At 42.7% G+C, this 21,742-nt stretch overlaps 1 protein-coding gene and 1 long non-coding RNA gene across 3 annotated transcripts; one reads left to right on the plus strand and one right to left on the minus strand.

Annotated features, from left to right (window-relative positions):
• The first annotated feature begins 5,662 nt into the window (after positions 1-5,662).
• Positions 5,663-11,598, plus strand: LOC138836950 (spermatogenesis-associated protein 31-like). Its single transcript, XM_070035650.1, has 3 exons — positions 5,663-5,848; positions 7,919-7,976; positions 8,471-11,598. The coding sequence occupies exons 1-3, from the start codon at positions 5,663-5,665 to the stop codon at positions 11,527-11,529; spliced, it is 3,303 nt and encodes a 1,100-aa protein (XP_069891751.1). The 3' UTR covers positions 11,530-11,598.
• LOC138836951 (uncharacterized) lies at positions 5,694-18,060 on the minus strand. Of its 2 annotated transcripts, none has more exons than XR_011375127.1 (6): positions 17,954-18,060; positions 15,482-15,537; positions 14,480-14,554; positions 8,347-8,484; positions 7,851-8,253; positions 5,694-5,822 (listed from the first exon to the last, which is right to left on the minus strand). It is a non-coding gene; the product is annotated as an uncharacterized lncRNA (long non-coding RNA). The 2 variants fall into 2 exon arrangements; XR_011375128.1 differs by lacking the exon at positions 17,954-18,060 and adding an exon at positions 16,929-17,036.
• Positions 18,061-21,742: the final 3,682 nt, after the last annotated feature.

Raw genomic sequence — 21,742 nt, forward strand, 5'->3', positions numbered from 1 at the left:
ATTCTACCTCTTTGGGTCTAGAGTTGTTCTTTGCTTCAAATTGTGGTAACATCATTTTTTTTATCACAAAGTAAAAAAAAAAAATTTACCCTGACTAAGGTAGAGGAGGATCTCAGTCAAGACAGTTGCTATAAAGATTTGTAGCAGCCCCTGGATACAGGGTATGATACCACAGCGAAATAAGAGCACTGTGATTATTAGAGAGCTTTTCAAAATACTGTTCTGTGAGGTTTGTGAAAGGGTCATTTATTCACACGTTTTCAGCCAATTCATTTGCTAGGCTGATCAGTCCATCAGAGGAAATGTTATTCAGAACGAATGCACAGCCCTGGCATCCTATCATTACATAGTCTCCTTTTTCTTCCAAAAAGCATAACTAGCCCTAAGTGGTTATCCCAGTGGCACTAATTGCTCAGGCCTTCCCTTAACTGCACCTCCTAGGACAGTTTACAAATCTCTGTTGGTTATACTAAATGTACTTAGTCCCATCAACATTCTCAAGACGTTTATTAATGGTAGATTTCTCCACCCCAGAACAAGACTAGCTCAAAGCTAGCAGATATTTAGCTTCTGGTCTATACATTTGTTAAGAACTCCCATAGGGACTCCAATAGTTTCTAAGTGTATATTAGAATCAAAAGAATCCCTGGGATATTTCTTTTATTATCTTTTTTTTGGGGGGGGGGAAGAGGATCGAATTCCAGAGTAAAAGGGATAGCCAATTAGACCAATGTACAGGTTCCACCACAGCTGGCCAAGAGGGTGACATACAGTGGCCCCTAATAATATTACCAGAGGTATGTTCACAGAATGTTTAGCATGGAATGACTAGTCTCAAACTCAGCCCTTACGTTCTCAAAGCAACTGAAGACATTTTCCATGAACATAGTATACCTTTTCCCCCACCTTGAAAGATAAGAGATAAAGTTTATACCTTCTTGCAGAGGTGTGATTGCCCTAAGAATCTCATGGCCCTTGGCTAGGGTAAACAGCAAGTTTAGGGACTTGCATGATTGGATTCCCCAGGCTGTTTTGTCCTGGAAGAGTGCTATCATACAGATCATACTATCTAGATTCAAAGACCATCACCAGGAAAAGGGACCACCTGTGCCTCCAGTCCTTGCACAGCGTAACAACGGCTTTTGTTAAGGCTGTGGACATTTCACCCGGGCATTAACATCTCTGCATCCTGTCTGGATTGCCAGAGTCTCATTGACATTGTTGTTATGGTTGCTTTAGTTGGATTATACTGGTGCTGAACAACAGGGCCCTCTGATTGGGATCAGGACAGATGCGCCAGCCTTTGATGCCTTGTTGTCGGCGCACTTCTACCCAAGTGTAATGAGCCCAGCCTTTTTCAGTGCTTCGGATGGTTGTCTCCTTGGTCAATAAGACTGGGCTAGTACTCCACCACTTGAGCCACAGCTCTACTTCTAGCTTTTTAGTAGTTTATTGGAGATAAGAGTTTCATAAACTTTCCTGGCCAGGCTAGCTTCAAACTGCGATTCTCAAATCGCAGCCTTTTGGGTAGCGTGAACCATAGGTTTCCAGCTCAGAAAATTAGCTTTTTGAAAAACAAGATCAGACAGGCTTGTCTGGACTTTCACCAGAAGCATAAAGATCACGTTAACACCTTCCTGATAAGGCCTTTTTGAATAGCAAAGTCTATCCAGAGAGTTTAAGCAATAAAACAAGTAGAGGAGTCTTAATTCCTCAGAAACAAGAGTGGATCCACTGGCCTCTGTGGAGTCTTAAACGTGAAGACCAGCTACTTTTGGACAAGTGAACAAGCTAGTCCTGTAAAATGGATGGGAAAAACTATGTTGTTGGCAGACTAGACCAGAAAAGAGCTAGACAACCTCCAGAAAATTCCAAACAGGCCAGACAAGCATAAGAGGAAAAAAAATGCCAACAGAACCTCTACTTTAAACAAAGTTACCAAAAACAGAGGGGATTATTATTATTATTATTATTTTTGCCCATCCTAGGGCTTGAACTGTCCCTGAACCCCTGAGCTTTTGTGCCTAAGGCTAGTGCTCTACTATTTGAACCACAGCTCCACTTCCTGTTTTTTGTGGTTAACTAGAGATTAGAGTCTCAGGGACTTTTTCTGCCCTGGTTAGTTTCCAACCACAATCCTCATACCTCAGCCTCCTGAGTAGGTAGGAGTACAGGCATGAGCTACCTGGGCCCAACAGAACAGAGGTGTTTGGTTTTTTAAAAACATGTCTGCTAGAGAACTCAGCTTTACATCAGTAAACTAAATTGATATTTGAATACCCCCTAGGGAGATCTTAATCTGCCTGAAAATCTTGTAAAGAAAATGGGTGATGTGCTCAAATGGGATTCCTGTCCTCATCCTGGCTTTGTTTCCTTTGTGAGGGAAGAGAAGAATAGTTGGTTTTAAAAGCCCTGCCTGACTTATTTCTTGGGTGGTCACCCCCCCTCCCCGCCCCGCTTTTTTGTTGGTTGTGGGGGTTGAACTCTGGATTTGGGCACTGTCCCTCAGCTCTTCACTTTACCACTTAAGCCACAGCATCACTTCTGTTTTTCTGGTGGTTTATTGGAGATAAGAATCTCACAGACTTTCCTGCCCAGGCTGGCTTTGAACCGAGATCCTCAGATCTCAGCCTCCTGAATAGCTAGGATTACAGGCATGAACCACTGAAGCCCGGCCTCCCACATCTTTTATTGGGTATTATGGCCAAGTGCTTTTTTTCTTTTAAGGTCTCAGGAGCTAAATTCTTCCAGTGATTCAGGAAACATGCCAGTAGGTGGGGAGTCATCAGGAATCTGGCTGTTCTAGCCCCTCTATAAGCAAGAGCAGAAAGAGACAATCTCTTCCATAATGGAGGAAGTGAATCCAGTTTCTCTAGCTCCTTCCTTGTTTACCTTAACTGGATGTAATGATTATGGGGCCTCATCTCCAACAGAGTGTTGAGTCCACGTTCTCTTGGGAGATTGGGCTTTTTCTTCATTGATATTTTCGAATAGAAGCTGGCATACCCAATTCCCATCTGACGCAAACTTTGGCCAGAACACCAAGGATTTAGGATGGGTCCCTGAGTACAAGAAAGCAGCAGAATCAAAGCATCTGTTTCTTTTTCTCTTTGGTCCATGCATGATCATTCCAATATTCTAACATCTACCATCTAGGTGAATCTTTTCCTTCCCTGCCCCCGCCCTACTCCTATTTGCTAAAGAGGGATTCTTTTCTATTCTTCAAGGTTTTCTGGCTTATACTCAATCCTTTACTGCCAAAAATGTCTTGAACCTTTCCAGTGTGCTCAATCTCAATTTCACAAAGAAATAACTGTTCCTTGCAGCCAACCTTCAAGAATGATCCAACCACAAAGGCAGTAATGAGAGCACCCCCTTTCCTACCTTGGTTCATGCATGAAGTGGCTGGTTCCTGATAGTTTTTTGCGTGGGCACTGCCCTGCATGGCTTTGACTTCCAGCCCTTTAGCCTACAGCTGCAACTAAGGGAAATCAGTAAGTTAGCCAGAAGGAGCAACGTAATGATCAGCAGGAACCATCTCCCCTCATGGAAATTTCCCTCTCACCCCACAGTCACAGCTAGATCTGGAATGCAGCCCCAAAAAAAATCATTAAGAATAGAAATCAATTCTTAGTCTACATTACCCAACAGTCACCGATGACAGTTTTAGCAAAGGAATCTTTAATATTTCTCCAAATGGGTATACTCTTGACAAACCCGGAGAAGGCCAGCACACTAGACAGGCAGTCTGCCTACTTTCTTACACCTTAGCTCTGTCCCCACCCCTTGTCCCTTGCCCTGTTGACCTCAAGGCACCAGCTCACAGAAGATCACAAAGGTGAGTGAAGGTGCATAAGCTTCAAGAAATCATATGGGTGAGTTAAGACCAAGGGAATGAAACTTACAGCTTGAATGTTATGTTATCTTCCTTTGAAAGAAGAGATTCTTGTCTATTTCTCCTTTCACTTTGAACTGTAAGTAATCCTTTAGGTCTGACTCTTATGTGGCTAGGATTATAGGTATTAGCCACCAGTACCTGGTGACATTACAATATTTCAAAAGCTAAAATTTCAAACAGAAAAACTTTTGATCTATAAAGTAAGAGTTGGTATTAGAGAGGAAAGAGAAAAATGAAAGTATGGAAAACAATAAAATACATAGAAATAAATCACAATAGAACAATAATTAAGAAAATCAAAGGTAAGGATTTTTTGGTAAAATTGTGTGTGTGTGTGTGTGTGTGTGTGTGTGTGTGTGTGTGTGTGTGTGTGTGTGTGTGTGTGTGTGTGTGTGTGTGTGTGTGTGTGTGTGTGTGTGTACTCCAGCTCTTGGGCTTAAATTCAGGGCTTGGGTACTGTCGTGAATATTTTTGCTCAAGGCTAGTGCTCTACCATTTGACCCACAGCTCTGCTCTTCCCTTTTTGGTAGTTAATTGGTGATAAAAGTCTCACAATTTCTTGTCTAGGTTGGCTTTGAACCTCAGTCTTCAGATCTCAGCCTCCTAAATAATACCTGGCAGATAAGATTTTTAAATGTCAAAAAAAAAGTCAAACAGACACACTGGAAATAAAGTCATGGAGAAAAAACACAGCTGAATATCAATGATATTCAGATACAAGGTCCAGATAAAAGGGTAAATTCATCAAGAGGATATAACAAAGAAGGCAACAATGGTTGATAAGAAATGTACTCATTACCTTACTCATGTAACCCCTCTGTACAGTATTTTCACAATAAAAAAAACTTAAAAAAAGCATAAATGTACCCAACATTGAAGAAACAATGTATAAAGCAAGTATTCACAGGTCTACAAGGGAGAAATAGCAATATAAGTCAAGGATTCCAATGAATGGATAGGCCAAATAGCAAACCAGTAAGTAGGCAGCAGGTTTGAATTACACTATAGATCCGACCTAGAAAACATTATTTTGATCAGACCATTCAACAGCAGTTAATATACAAATTCTTAAGTATACAGTTTTTCCAAGATAGAGCATATATTGTAACAAATTTCTGAACACTGAAATATTATCATGTGTTCTTACAACCTAGGTGTAAAAACTAAAAACCAATCAAAGGAAAGAAAAACCGAAAAATTCACAAATTGAACAACACACTCCTGAACTACCAAAGAAAAATCTAAAAGTAAATAAAGTATCCTGTGGCATATATAAATATGGAAACACAACATGCTAAAATGTATGAAATTCAGCAAAAGTAGTTCAAAAAGAAAAGTTTATATAAATGTCTTCATGAGTTAAAAGACTTCCAATAAATGCCTGAACTTTACACCTAAAAGAAATGGGGGCAGGGGGTGGAGAAAAAGATATTTGAGGGCTGAAAACGAGATTATCTTAAGCCAAGAACTTCAATGGACAAAAGGAACTGGGTAATAGCTGAATTCCAGAGAGAATAAATAGAAAATGCACGACTACATTCTCTCTTTGACAGATTGACAGGTGGAGTTGGAAGCAAGGGATCCAAGACACCCAGGTGGTACTGGTATGTGCTGGGCTGCTGGGTGGGGGAGGGGCATCTCCACCCAGTGGCCCCTGACTCTCTGCCCCTCCCCCTTTCAAGAGCCCTTTGTGATGAGGCCTCTGTGATGTAGGCTTGGGACCATGGCCTGCTGGCAAAGGAGATTTATAGACCAATTCAGACGATGGAGAATCCTCTCTTCAATCTGAAAAGCAGCAATGCCCAATGGCTGAGCCCCAGCTCCACAACCATGGTGTTGGATATGATCCTTGCTGTTGTGTGTGGAGTGGGACTTTTTCTCGCGTTACTGCCTTTCCTTAATCGAAAACCACCCTTACCACCACCTGAGGGAAAAAAGAAGCAGAGGAAGGTAAGAATCTTTCAACCCAGACTCTTCCAAAAGTAATCTTCCTCTTTCTTTCCTTTTCTTTCTTCTTTCTTTCTTTCCTTTCTTCTTTCTTTTTCTTCCTTTCCTTTCCTTCCTTTCCTTATTCTTTTTTTCTGTCTGTCTCTCTCTCTTTCTACACACACACACACACACACTGCAATTTTCACTTTTTCAAATCAAGTAGAGAAGTGATTGAAATCCTAGGAAAGAAAGAAGACAGCCATCTTCCCCTCTGCACTGGCAGGACAGGGCGAGGTGAGGGTACGCACCAGGTCATCCACTAAACTCACAGACCATCTAGGCGCGGAGTCTTTTAGATGCCAAGGTAAAGTCAATCACTGGGAGTTTATGGCTGAGAAGTGGGCTCCTAAGCACTGGTTCCAAGGACCCCTTATCATGGCAAGGGCCTGAGAGGGAGGGAAGAAAGGTATGGGATCTTTTCCACATGTTTGCTCATTGTTGGGCTGCTTTGAGGACCATGCTGAGTCCCTGGGAATCTCTCAACAGACCCTGGAACCACCTACTGGCAGGCACCTGCAGAAGCCCCGGCCTGTGGTTGTGAGTAAAGAGATAGTGACTAAAGGGTGTCCAGGGTGGGTTTCACATAGGAAATCCCTCTTTGTGTTTCTGAAAAAATAAAATACTAGGACTCATGCCTGTAATCCTAGCCTACTCAGGAGGCTGAAATCCGAGAATCACAGTTTGAAGACAGCCAGAGTAGAAAAGTCCATGAAATTCTTATCTCCCAATTAACCACCAGAAAACCAGAAGTGGAGCTGTGGCTCAAGTGGTAGAGCACTAGCCTTGAGCTGAAGAGCTGAGGGACAGTGCCCATGCCTTGAGTTCAAGCCCTAGGACTAGAAAAAGAGAAACACACACACACACACACACACACACACACACACAATGATATATATGTACATATGTGTATATATAGTAATATATATAGTATATATAAGATATATACTATATAGTATACTATATATGCTACATAATATATACTACATATAGTATATACACTATAGTATATAGTATATATAGTGTATATAAACTATAGTATAAACTATATATACTATACATATAGGATATACTATATACTATAAATACTATACACTATACTATATACTGCATACTATATATAGTATATACTATATACTCTATATATACTATATAGAATATATACTATATACACACTATACTATATATACTTATATAGTATGCTATATAGAGAGTATAATGTATACTATATAGTTTATATATACTCTATATACTATATATATAATGCATATGTGTATATAGTTATATATATAGTATATATGCTATATACTACACATATACTATAGTATATATACTATATATAATATACATTATATACTCTATATAGCATACTATATAAGTATATATAGTATAGTGTGTATATAGTATATACTCTCTATATATACTATATATACTATATATAATATAGTATATGTGTAGTATATATCATATACTATATATAACTATATACACATATGCATTATATATACTATATATGTACTACATATATACTATATATACTATATAATATATTACTATATATAAACACATATATACATATATATGGAGAGTGTGTGTATATATATATATACTATATATAGTATATATATATTTAGTATGTATCTATATATACTATATATGTGTGTGTATATATAGTATATATATATATATATATATATATATATATATATATATATATATATATATATATAGCCAGTCCTGGGGTTTGAACTCAGGGCCTAGTGTTGTCCCTGAGTTTCTTTTACTCAAGGCTAGTACTCTACCACTTGAGCCACAGTGCCACATTTGGCTTTTTCTGAGTTGTTTATTGGAGATAAGAGTTTCACAGACTTTTCTGCCTGGCCTGGCTTCAAAAAGTGAGTAAAAGGTAAGAAAAAAGGAATTCCATGAATTCAATATAGAATGTCATAATGTTCAGAAACAATACCTGCTCCTTGTCTAGAGAGAGGAGACTGAGACTTGAACTCAACCTCCCATTTTCTTCTTGTTTCTTAGGATCATCTGCAGATATGGCGGTGGAAAAAAAGCAGGAAGAAACATATACCTCCAAAAGGTAAGGCAGTGCCATTCGTTCCTGAGGTCCAGAATTAATACTGGTCCTCAGGGACCAGAGCCAGGTCCCAGGGGTCTCTCAGGATGTAGTTGCAGAGGCCTGAGGGAAAGGCTCCTGGGAAGGAAATTGGAATTGTGGACATTTCTCAGGTCCTGTGTTCAGAAGGAAACTGTGATGGGTCTGGATTTGTTCAGTAGGACAAGGCTGTTTTACTTGAATAAGGTTCATGTCTTCTTAGATGATTCCAGCCTTTCTTCTACACACAACTGTAAAGACCCTGGAGAAATGACGTAGATGGAACCCTTTGTAAATGATAACAGCACTACCCACCCACATACTTTGCAAACTCTGCCAGCCAGGTTCTTGTAACCTTGAGCTCCAGTGCATGGACTGCAGAGTCAAACCTCTTCTACATGGACATCCTGTTCAGGTTCCACAAAAGTCTCTCGTCTCTCTCCATTTTCACTATCATAACCCAGTCTCCTTATTTCTAGCATCTGGAGTACACCTGAAGGAGATAAAAGAAAAAGAACAAAATGGCTCATGCTTAGAACAAATGAGCCCAAAACATCACCTGAATCCTGTAAGGGATCCATTAGAGCCACCAAGTACAGAACAGGATGACAAAACCCCACAACATATGAGCCCCGACCACCACTTGGATTCTGTAGGGGATCAATTAGAGTCACCAAGTGCAGAAAAGGATGACAAAACCCCACAACAAATGAGCCCAGGACACCACTCAAATCCTGTAAGGGATCAATTAGAGTCACCAAGTACAGGAGAGGACAACAAAACCCCACGATCCTTCTGGGACACGAAAGATAAGTCAGAACATCTACAGGGTCCTCAGCAACTATCATTACCCAAGATCGCAGATGATGATTTCCAGAAGAAATATGACCAACTTTTCTGGGGTCTCCCTTCTCTACACAGTGAATCCTTAGTGGCTACAGCCTGGATCCCCCAGAATTCTCCTCTACAGTCTCCATTTTTCCTATTCAATGGAACTTCAATTCAAGATAAAATATCTCCACTGCTTTCTCAAGTCCATCCCCTCTCCCATCTGGAGTCCCAGTCTCCATCCTTGATTCTGCCTATCTCCCAATTCCAGCCCTCATCTCTGGATCATGTCCATCAATCCTCTCTCCCTTCCCTGCCTTCTTCTCTACACCATCTTAGGGACTACGGAACATCTTTTTCTGTAACCCAAAGTAAAGTCCAAGTTTTCAGTCCAACTGAAAGTCATTACCCAGAAAAGTCTTTGCTAAGGAGACAACTAGAACCTGAGTGGGATTTCCCCTCAGTGGTCCAAACGTCTCAGCAATCCAGCTGTCCTATCACTCCTAGCCCTTCCCAAGAAAGCTGGGCAGTCTCTATCCTTCCTGAGAATTTGCCAATCAGCCCTGAGCTCCGGGGGAAACTGGAGCAACACATTCAGAAGTGGCTCGTTCAACACGGATTGGACCTGCCCTGCAGGATCCAAGAGTCCCTGGAAGCGATGGATTTTCAAGAGGAGTTGACAAGAACGTGCTCGGATCACATCAAGCCTGGCCCTTCTTGCTCCTTTATGTCGACCAGTGAACAGTACAAGGAAGTACAGAAGGTGAAGTTCCATTTAGACAAGGAGGTTGGCAAGAACTTGGGGCATATTCTGGGAAGGGCCCCGAAATACCCATCCAAGGAGGCGGAAGACGCCCCAGTGAAAACTACCAAGGTGAACTCTAAAGAATCCCTGAAGAAGAATGACTCGGTGAAAAATGGATCAAGATGCAGAGACAAGAACCTATCAAGAGGCAGAGACAAGAATCTACAACACGACTCCAAATCTCATTTGGCCGGTAAGCTGGGGCGTAAATGTGAGGTTCCGTGGCCTGTGAGCATGCCCCAACTCTGGCTTCCTGCTTTGCCGATGCCTAACACCCACAAGCAGACCAACCGTCTAGAATTTTTGGAGACTATGGAAAGCTGTGAGCCCACCTTCCAAAAGCTTTCCTTCCTCGACGCATGTACTCATCGGGCCCTGGAGGCTCATATTATAAAGCTTTGGGTGAAACACCGATGGAGCTTACCCCTCAAGGCCCTGAAACCCATTAATGTCTTTAAGCTGAGAAAGCCTCAACTTTTGGCCCTTCCGCACTTCAGTGGTCCCTCCTCCACCACCTGCGTATCGAAGGCCAGCTCAAAAGTTCAGGTTGCCAAATTCCTGGGGAAACCACCCCAGGCAAGCTCCAAAGAGAAGGTGATGGCTAACAGCAGTGTTCCCCAAACCCTGACTCCCCTTACCCCCTCACCCTCATGCAAGGAGACTGAAAGACTCCACAAAAGAATCCCATACGGAGATGCCTATGGCTCCTCACCGCCCCCTCCAACTAGAGCAGAGGGAAAATGGGCTCCTCCGGGTCTCACGGGCAGCCATGTGCACAGCAGCTGTCGAAGAAAGTCTGTCGTGGGGACTGGGCAAGGCAGCCTAGAGGTGCCTACAAGATCTGCAACCCATGCTCTAAGAAAGCCATGCTTTCAGAAAGAAGTCACAAATGAGTTTGAACAGAGACAGAGGAATGCTGTGATCCAGGCCTCAGCCTGCGTCACCGGTGTCACCCTTCCACACTGCAATGCCAGGGACATGCCCCTGGCCACAAGTTATCTGGCTCCTCACATGTCAGAGGACGTGATGATGGAAACGCCCTGTAGCTCAGGACAACATCAGCCCCATGTCGTGAAATGCCAAGACACATGGAGAAATCAACCCAAAATGTATGCCTTTACTTACAAAGGGGAGGAGTATAGGAGACCAACCCCAAGGAATCATGACAAAACATGTGAAGAAATGAGGACCCCCAAACTCACTCCAGCCAGGAGAACGGAAGAAGCTCCAGAGAATAGAGCCCCTACTCCAGCTCCTCTGGAAAACCACTTCCAAAAATTCATGAGACGCTTTTTTCACTGGATGCTACCCAAGAAAACAATCATGGCAGAAGCAGACGCCCTAGACAAAGACAAGCCTAAGAGTGCCCCTGTCCAAAGCCACCGAAGAGGGCAAGCTGGGACACACACAGACAGGAACATGGCCGAGGCACAGGAACTCATGACAGCCGTTGGACAGATCGTAGAAAAGAAAATGATGCTTCATCACAAGCTTTGCACCTTGAAGTCAAACCAGTACAAAGAATACCCTCGAGCTCCCAACTGTCATATTCCCTCTTACCAGAGACCCTCCCACTACTCAGATCAAAGAAGGATGACCAGCTATGCAGCCACCAAGTGGCAGAGGTGTCCTACCCAGGACAGGAAACTCAGACCCAAACAGTCCCTGAAGAGTGTCCGATTCAATGAGCAGCGTGGGGCCGAACATGCCTGCTATGCATCCTCCAAGAAGGCTATGTCACCGCCAACTGCCTCCCCGCACGGGCCAACAGTGCCAGGGCCCTCGAGCCATCATCAGCAACACTGCCCAAGGCATTGTCATCTCAGGAGAGGTGTCTTGTCTCCATCAGAAAATCCTTCTCCAGTCCTTTCCATTAGGAAAACATGTCCCAAAGGAAAACTGTGATGCGTGGAAGAGGAAAAGACTCCACATGCTAGCAAATCCAGTTAATGTAAAGCCAATAAACATATTATTTTCCCCTCACAAAAGGTAATGACTTCTGTGTCTTCCATGGTTGGTGTGAGCTTTAGCTTCTAGAGGGGAGGGAAGAGGGCTGGGAGAGAGATGAAGAAGTTGACTTACAAACTGATCTCTATCCAGACATCCTTCATTGAGCTACATATTCAATGAATAATGTCCTATAATACCACCCTGATGGAAATCACAACTATATAGAGAGATATAGATATATTTATTTTATTTTTGCTGGTCCTGGAGTTTGAACTCAGGGCTTGGGCACTGTCCCTGAGCATTTTTGCTCAAGGCTAGCACTCTGCCACTTTGAGCCACAGCACCACTTCTGGTTTTCTGGTGGTTAATTGGAGTCTCAAAGACTACCCAGCCTTGGCTGGCTTCGAATCATAATCCTCAGATCTTAGCCTCCTGAGTAGCTAGGATTATATATAGCCACTGGAACCCAACCAAAAACTTCTTTTTTTCCTGAACTGGGGCTTGGACTCAGAGCCTCTCACCTTCCTTGACTTTTTGTTTGCTTTTGATTACTGCTTGGAGTTCTACCACTTCAGCCATACCTATACATCCAGCTCTTTGCTGGTTTACTGAAGAGTCTTGCAGACTTTTACACACATACTGGCTTTGAACTGTGATCCTCAGATCTCAGACTCCTGAGTAGCTAGGATTACAAGCATGAGCCACCAGCACCAATCTTCTAAACAACAAAAACTCTAAAACCAGTAAGGACATCCAGTGAAGTCCCTACCGTAGGAAGTGGTTCAACCCATCCTCCAACTACTTTCTCTCTACCTTAGGCAACAATTGCTAGGGAGCAAATTTACAAAGGCCTCTTAGAGCTGAAAATTCCTGCAGGCTCCAAGAAAGGTCAGATCCAAGGAGCTTCACCTGTCACAAAGTAGATAAAGTGTGAATGGGAGGATGCAAGCGCTCTGAGTTCTGAAGCAGGAAGAAACAAACAAACATGTTTCTCTTGGCTCTTTTGGTGGGAAATAGAAATTTCCCACTCCTGGGAAGTCCCTTCTCTCTGGCAAAAGCTAGAAGGCAAATGGGTCCTCTTAGTTTGGCCCTAATGAAAAGCTCAGAGTGGCCGCCCCACCCCCCTCTGCCTTTCTCCCACTCTGGAGCAGCATTAAAAGTAGACCTGATGACCAGGGAGGCCACTAAGGGCCATGTTTCCCGCAAATGAATGTTTAAACCATCCTGCCCACAGGCCGATGACCTTGGTCTAGCTCACATCTAATTCAACCCCAGGGGAAGAACCTGGGTGAGGAGAACAGGAGAACAGGTAGGAGACTGTGTGTGAACTGATGTCAGGCATTGTGGGGCCTGAGGATGAAATGTGGGAGAAAAATTGAAAAGAAGTTAGAAACAAAGTAAGGAGGCCCATAAATGGAACTGTGTGACCCGTCCCTACAAGTTTAGGAAAGGAGATACTGAGGCCAAGAACTCTATACTGGCCTCACCCCAGATTCCCACCTGCTTCCCATCCCACATCTGGATAAACCTTTAGCTCAGATGCAGAGGATTAGCTTAAAGAGGAAGCAAAGCGAATCAGAGGGAGGTAATTTGTTCCCTTGCAGTGCTGGATATTCAAACCATTGTCAATAATCTGGTGATGAGAATGGGCCCCCATATAAGGGACGAGATTGGCACCAAGCCAGGAGGGCACAGGCCCTGATGCCTCGATACTAGAGCCAGGTCCTATTTCTGGGATCCTGATGACTATGGCAGCCTCCAAAGGGAGTGGAGTCAAGACTGGCAGGATTGGTTGGGGCCTGAAGCAAAGAGGTGCTGGAGGACATCATGAGAGGGTCACACAGAGCTGAGCCTCTCGCTTTAGGACATGCTACTCCTGGATACTGCTGGTCTCCCTGAGGACACCAACATGCAAGTTCTGGACTGTGGGGATGCTGGACATACAGCCATGGCGCCTGCCAAGAAAGGCACCAGAAACAGGCTACTCTGATGGACCAGTCAGAAAACAGGAAGGACAAAGTCCCTTTCTGCTACACAGCTTTCCATACAGTGTGATGAGAACAGCAGTTGAAGACAGCCACAGGCACCTCTAAGTGGAAACTTCCCAGAGAGATTTCATGCACAGATAGTACACAGAGATCTCTCATTGTCACCTAGTATACCATTTCCACAGGAATCTCACAGGGCTCTGAGACCTCATGTCAGACCCTTGCAGACATTTTGAGTAGATGTCTCACAAAGACTACCTTCCTACAGAGATCACTCAGACTTCTCCATCCTAGTCTTCCCACAGTGACCTCCAATCCACCAGATTTCAAAATCCACACACACATACACACACACACACACACACACACACACACACACACACACACACACACACCTCCCACAGAGCTCCAAGTCTACACAGAGACCTCTCATGTCCGCATGGACACCTTGCACAGATTCCACTGGTGGTTCCACAGTCGTGGGCTAAAAAGTCACAGAATTCCTTTGGGAGTTTCTAACAGAAACGTCCCACAGAGATCACAAGGTCCTCCTACAAGGCTCTCTGACAAGGTCCTGACATAAAGTCCTCCCACAAGGCCCTCCCACTAGGAATTACCCACAAGGCCCTTCCACAATGTCCTCCCACAGCCATACACCAATAGACTTCCCATAGAGACCTCATGAGGAAACTGACCAGAGAGACCTCCCTATGGACACCTCAAGGCAGAGATCTGGCACAAAGACCTGCACTGCTCCACAGAGAAGAAGCACAGAGCTTTGGGCCAGGGCCAGAGACCTCACAGACACCCATACACAGACTTCCTATTCCTCCCCATACACTCCAAAGAGACCCCTACAGAGACTGCAAGCTACCCCCTATGACCCTTCTCCCCTGACACACATACAGACAACTCACATGGAAACCTCTCAGGAAGATTCTAGGAATGTCCTCCTCACACAGTTCTTCTTCAGGAGCTTGAGGGCCCGCATTCTGTGCAGATGAAACCATTAGCAAACCCTAGGTGAGATACCATGAGTTGTGCCTTTCCAAACCCTGAGGTACCCAGATACTGTCAGCCATGCACCAAAAATGGGGTTCTCTACTTGGGAAAAGTTTAAGAGTAAGACAACACTCACTGGATCTGATTATAATCCAGTCAGGATTATATGTCTATGAAAAAAGTATCTGATCTATTTTATTCTACTTTTCTATGTTAATGTGTAGACACAGTAGTGTTCAAAGAAGCCATTGTAAAAGATATTGGTACTTGGCTGGGAATGTGGCTTAGTGGTAGAGTGCTTGCCTCACATGCATGAAGCCCTGGGTTCGATTCCTCAATACCACATAAACAGAAAAAGCCAGAAGTGGAGCTGTGGCTCAAGTGGTAGAGTGCTAGCCTTGAGCAAAAGAAGCGCAGGGACAGTGCCCAGGCCCAGAGTTCAAGCCCCAGGACTGGGAAAAAAAAGATATTGGTACTTAAACGCCATTGCAAATGTGACTCACACCTGTAATATTAGCTACTCGGCTGAAATCTGAGAATCCGCAGTTCAAAACTGACTGGGCAAGAAAGTCCATGAGATTCTTATCCCCACTGATTTACAAGAAAGAGAAAGAGAAGAGAGGGAGGGGAGGGAGGGAGGGAGAGAGGGAAAGAAGAAGGGAAGGGAAGGAAGGAAGAAAGGAAGGGTAGGAAGGAAGGAAGGAAGGAAGGAAGGAAGGAAGGAAGGAAGGAAGGAAGGAAGGAAGGAAGGAAGGAAGGAAGGAAGGAGAGAGAGAGAAAAAAAATGAAAAAAGCCAGAAGTGGAGCTTGGCTCAAATGGTAGAGCATTATCCTCGAGCAAAAAGCTCAAGGATAGCACCCAGGTCCTAAGTCCAAGCCCCAGGACTGGTACAAGGGGGAAAAAAGGCAGAACTCACCTGAGATAAGTTCATTTTCTGCTGCCCCTGAAAGAATGTAGAGAATTGTGAAGGTTCTGTTAGGGACAAAGAAAGAAAAAGAGAGTTTGAAGAGAACTGGCTGCCTTATAGTTCCTGTATCACCTACCTAAAAATATCACACCAGCCAGAGAAAAGGTTTCCTAATGGGAAATATCCATTTCACTCTGAGAAGGGACAGGAAGGACCATAGAAAGGTAGCAACAGAGGAGCCTGTGTATCTTTGACAGGATTGTGTAGGTTTGTGTTTTCACTAAATAGGGTAAACTTTTTCTGTCAATTAACTAAAATCCTTTCCTTAAAAAAAGCAGTAAAAACAAACCAGAGAATAGGTTAAACAAGCCCAGACACACACAGTTTTTTATTGTTTTTTTTAAGTCTACATTCATTAACTCTCTCTCTCTCTCTCTCTCTCTCTCTCTCACACACACACACACACACACACACACACACACACACACACAAAGTCAGCTTACTAAGCAAGTTCTTATTGTCTTATTATCTTTACTCCATGACTTAGAATTGCCCTAGAAAGCTCTAACAGGACATTTTGTGTAAACCTTTAAAATCCTTTTTAAAACCTTTTTCTTCTAAGTCAGTTGTCAGTTCTTACAAAAGATATTTTGAAGCTGGGTGTAGCAGCTCATGCCTACAATCCTAGCCTCACAGAGAGTGTAAATGAGAGAGGCTCAGTCCATGCCAGTTGGGGCATGAGACAAGACCCTAATGACTAAAGCAAAAAGGGCTAGGAAAATGGCTCAAGTGGTAGGGTACATTCTTAGCAAGAACAAGGCCCTGAGTTCAAACCTCATTACTGAAAAAAAATCAGACAGACAGACAGGGAGATAGACACATAGATAGATAGATAGATAGATAGATAGATAGATAGATAGATAGATAGATAGACAGACAGACAGACAGACAGACAGACAGACAGACAGACAGACAGACAGACAGACAGACAGACAGACAGACAGACAGGCAGGCAGGCAGGCAGGCAGGCAGGCAGGCAGGCAGGCAGGCAGGCAGGCAGACAGGCAGGCAGGCAGACAGGCAGACAGAGAGATAGAGCACTTGCTCTGTGTGAGTGAACAGCACTCTGCTTCGTTCCTGTTTCTGCTCTGGATATTTGTACAAAAGTCATTCATTTTAGGCTGGATATTTTTTGAGCTTCCAACACAGAAAACTCTACTACTATTTTTGTGATATTCTGTGTTCAGGAAAAAGCATTCGCTTATTTCAAAAAGCTACATGTGATGACAAGACATAGTATGTTATGAGAGTACCTCAGAAGCTGGAAAAGGGGAAGAAGGAAGGAACTGTGGTATTCTGCCAGCTGGTGGTTGTCTCTAGATATCATGCCCTTGCCAACACACCAGTAAATTGCCTTTCACAGGCAGTCATCCATTCCTTTCAACCAGGTTATCACCTTCTGCAAGTTGGTCCATCATGATGGCTTCCAGACCAGATGACATCACCAGCTTTGACTCAGGCTCTACAGAGAATCCAGAACATCCTCTGAGCCAGGTGTGGTGTTACACAGCTGTAATCCCAAAGAGAGGATCCCAAATTCCAGACCAATCTGGCTGCAGGGCAGTCAGCCTACATAGCAAGACTCTGTCTCAAGAAAGGAGGTTGGGGGTGGGGAAAGAAAGATCAGGGCTGGGCTCTTTTCTAGAATCTTCTACTTCTGCTGTGAAGCTGTAGGAGAAAGCAATGTCAGAGGGCTGACATAGATTTCCTGACATAAATTTCCTGCTTTTTCTAGAACCTTTAGGACCTAGGCCAAGAGATAAATTCGGTCTTTGAAATGTTCATCTGATACCCTAAACCTGACTCTTGAAATTCACTGTTGCTATTAGCTAAATGCAACTACTGAATCCTTAAAAGTTTGTCAGAGCCCACGACTTACTTTTTAATGGAGTGAAACAAAATAGACAAGTAAAATCAGCTTTGCCTGATTTCTCAAGTTACTGAACACTTGGAAGTACATACAGAATGACATGAAAGATAGCAAACCATGGGAATAAGTGTTTCATAATAGCATCTTACACTACCATGCTTATTGCAGACAACACGTAAGTGTTTGTGAGTTTTGTTTTTGTGCCAGTCCTGGGGCTCTCTACCACTTGATCCACAGCTCCACTTTCAGGCTTTTGTTGTTTTGTTTTGGGTGGTTAATTGGAGTTAACAGTCTCAGAGACTTTCCCTGATCAGGCTGGCTTTGTCGTTCAGTCCTCAGATGTCAGCCTCAAGAATAGGTATGATTACAGGTGTGACCACCTGCTGCGTGTGTGTGTGTGTGTGTGTGTGTGTGTGTGTGTGTGTGTGTGTGTGTGTGTTGCCCTCCTGTCCACTGTCACCGTTACAAATCCACTTCCCATTCCCCCCAACCTAGGCAGACACGGCACCCCGATGGCCTCTCAGGGAGGAGATGCCCACACACAAGCCCACCTGTCCCGAGGTCTCCTGGCCGTGAGAGCACTGCTAAGGAAGCTCCCTGCTCGGGGTCACAGCCTCTGATGGAGACTTTTCGCTCCTTTGGTTTCCACCCTCCCTGACGCCCCGCTGCCCAACAGGAGGTGGAGTTGGATCTGCGCAGGCGCACACAGAAAGTGGGGCCCGAAAACTACAGTTCCCATGAACCCCTGCGACACGCGGAAGTCGTTTTTCTGTTTCCTTTGTGGATTGGAAGTGTTAGCCTGACCTTCAGCCTTTGGGCCCAGGTTTCTCCAAATTCACCAAGTTTCTGGGCCTAACAACAGCTGCAAAGTAAACCAACTGCACACAGACAGATTGACATGACTATGACAGGACATAAGAAGGAAAGTTACTGTTACTTCGCTTGATAATATCCAGATAATGTAGGAAATTGTTCTTTTGCAAAGACATAGACTGAAACATTTAAGATCAGGTCCTTATAAAATTTAGAGTAATTCATTGAACTGAGCTGATTCAACAAAAGAAAGCGTCTATGCCAAAGGGTTTTAAGAACTGTTCAATCTGCTCAGGCACCAGTGGCTCATGCCTGTAATCCTAGCTACTCAGGAGATGATCCAGCCAGGTGATCCAGGGCAGGAAACCCTTTGAGACTTATCTCCAGTTAACACCCAAAACGCTGGAACTGGAGCCTGTGGCTTAAGTGGTACAATGCTAGCCTTCAGCACAAAAGTTCAGGAGCCCTGAGTTCGAGCCCCCAGGCTGGCACACATACAGGAAGAATTGTCAAATCTGTATGACCCATACCTATGATGCCCATTTTACTATTTTGTGTTTTGAGTATTTGTTGTTGTTGTTGTTTTAAATTTACACAGCAAAGGATCTTCAGAGGTGTGGTACCCCTAAGGAAATGTGTTTTAAACTTGAAGTAAAGGTGCAAGTCAACACATCTCATGAATATGTCTGTTACATAGAACAACATGTAACCAATACATTAGTTAACCATAGAACAACTATGGTTAACATGGGGAATAGTAGCATCTGTGAGTAGCAGGGGTTATCTGGGAAGGAGGGAAGGAGAAAGAGAGAGAGGGAAGGGTGCTACAGTTCAAAATCACACACACACACACACACACACACACACACACACAGAGTCAACTAATTTGTCAAACACCAAGGACATCTAGATTTTCTGTTATCTCAAAGTTTATACCTTTGTGTAGTTTTAGTTTAATCCAGTATGCACTGTGAAATAAAACTTATGAAAAGTATAATGTCTGTGTTGACATATATTTGGTTATTGTGCATGATTTAGTGTTCCTAGATACCTTGTTGAACAGGCTGACTTTTCTTCCTTGTATTGCCTTTGCTCTTTTGTCAATATTATTTTGCTCATTTTCTTAATGATATCTGTATCAATCTACTTGTAAATTATTTCACCTTTATTACAATCTTTCTGGAACTATAGGTCTCTAATAATTTTTGTAACCAGGTAATATCAGCCCTCTGACTTTGTTCTTCAGTATTGACATGGCTATACTGGGCCTTTTCCATTTCCATATGAACTTAGAATTGTTTTTTCAATATCCACAAAGTAATTTCTTGAGATTTTGTTTGAGCATTGTATGTTGTTATGCATTAATATGAAAAAAATCTCCTTATTAGTTCTTTATTTTGTCCAAGTTTTTAAGCTTACCCCAGACTAATCTAGATTGCTAGATTTTTACCAAAGTACTTCATCATTCAGTGCTAATGTAAGTGATGTGATATTTATTTCAAATATCTAATTGCTTTCCTATTTCAATTGCTGGTTCACAGGGTTACAATCAAATTTTAAGGCAATCTTCTATCCCGTAATCTTAATAATAATAACAATAATTGTTTATTAATGACTCTTTTTAGTATGTGTGGGAGAGGCATTTTTAGCATAGACAATCATATTATTTACAAAGATAATTTCGGGTTTGGTTTTTTTTGCTTCCCAGTCTGATTTTTTTAATTTAATTTTCTCATTCCAGTAGCTAGGGATGTTCTCCATCTCAGGGGAAAAAACATTTGGCTTTTCAGCATTAATATAATGTTAGTATTTTCTGTAGATATTTTTCATCAAGTTCATGAAATACTCATTCTCTTCTTCCCTTCACCCTCCCCCCACTATCTTTTCTCTTTCTCTCTCTTCTTTCTCCCACCCCTATTTAGGAAATAAACTCAGGGTTTCACACTTGCTAGGAAAGCATTCTGCCAGTCCTCAGAAAATTCTTTTGATCTCTTATTAGCTGAAAGTTTATCATGAATGGGTTTTGGAGTTTGTCAAATGCATTTTTAGCATTTATTGATATGATCATATGATTTTCTTCTAATGTCAGTTGATGTAATAGGTTACATTGGTTGGTGTCCAGTGTTTAACCCACTTAATGATCCTCACTGGTTTTATTTTTTTGTTTTGTTTTGTTTTTGTCAGTCATGGGTCCTGAACTCTGGGTCTGGGTGGGCACTGTCCCTCAGTTCTTCAGCTGAAGGCTAACATTTTACCACTCGAGGAACAGCACCATTTCTGGCTTTTTCTGCTTATTTGGTACTTAGGAATTGAACCCAGGGCCTCATGCATGCGAGGCAAGAGCTCTACCACTGAGCCACCTTCCCAGCCCCAATCCTCACTGTTTTGTTTTTGTTTCACTTCTTTTTTCCAGTACCAGGGTTTAAACTTAGGGCCTCATGCTTGCTCAACTTGCTCATTTGGATGGTGCTCTGCAATGTCATCCACACCTCCAGCTTGGGTCTTTGCTGATTATTTTGGAGACTTTTCTGCTCAGACTAGAATTGAGATCCTCTGGATTTCAGTTTTCTGAGGTTTATAGGAGTGAGCCATGATGACCTATTCCTTTTGTTTGATAGACATAGGCCTACTCTGATAGTTATTTCTGACTTCTGTAAATTATGATAGACTGTGTCTGAGAAGGAATTGGTCCATTTTCACCTAAATTATCAAAAACATGTGGCTTTCTCATTAGATAAAGAATTCTAGGTTGGTGGTGTTATTCTTCCAGCATTTTTAAATATCTAGTTCACTCACGTCTTGGATAGAAGTCTGATATAATTCTTATTAGAATTTCCTGTTTATAGTCTCTGTTCTACTGCCTTATTACAGGATTTCTCTTTTTCTTTTTGTTTTCCGCATTTGAATATTAGATGCCTCAGTGTGCCTTCTTTAATACTTACCCTGCTATGTGTTTGTTCTCTTTGCTTCCTAGATCTTTAGCATGGTGCCTATTATTGTTTGTGGAAAATTCTCAGGCATTACCACTTCAAATGTTATTTTTAATGTTTACTCTTCTTTCTTACTTCATTTTATTTCCATTATGTACATGTTATATCTTTTCTAATTATCTCATCATCCTTGGATATTTGGTTTCCTTTTGAAAAATCATGTTATCTCTTTGCACTTAACTTGTGGAAGTTTATAGTGGTATATATTCAAGCTTATTGCTTCTCACCAATGTCAATATATTAAATAAGCTCATCAAATCCTTCTCTCTCTCTCTCTCTCTCTCTCTCTCTCTCTCTCTCTCTCTCTCTCTCTCTCTCTCTCTCTCTCTCTCTCTCTCTGTGTGTGTGTGTGTGTGTGTGTGTACTGGGGCTTAAACTCAAGGCCTTATACTCTCACTTGCTTTTTTTGCTCAAGGTTAGCACACTACCATTTAAGTACACCTCCACTACTGACTTTTTAGTGGCTAATTGGAAATTAAAATCTCATGGACTTTTCCTGCCTGGGCTGGCTTCAAACCACACTCCTCAGATCTCAGC

The sequence above is a fragment of the Dipodomys merriami genome, unplaced genomic scaffold, assembly GCF_024711535.1.
Source record: "Dipodomys merriami isolate MVZ:Mamm:240054 unplaced genomic scaffold, mDipMer1.0.p SCAF_26, whole genome shotgun sequence".
Lineage (NCBI taxonomy): Eukaryota > Metazoa > Chordata > Mammalia > Rodentia > Heteromyidae > Dipodomys > Dipodomys merriami.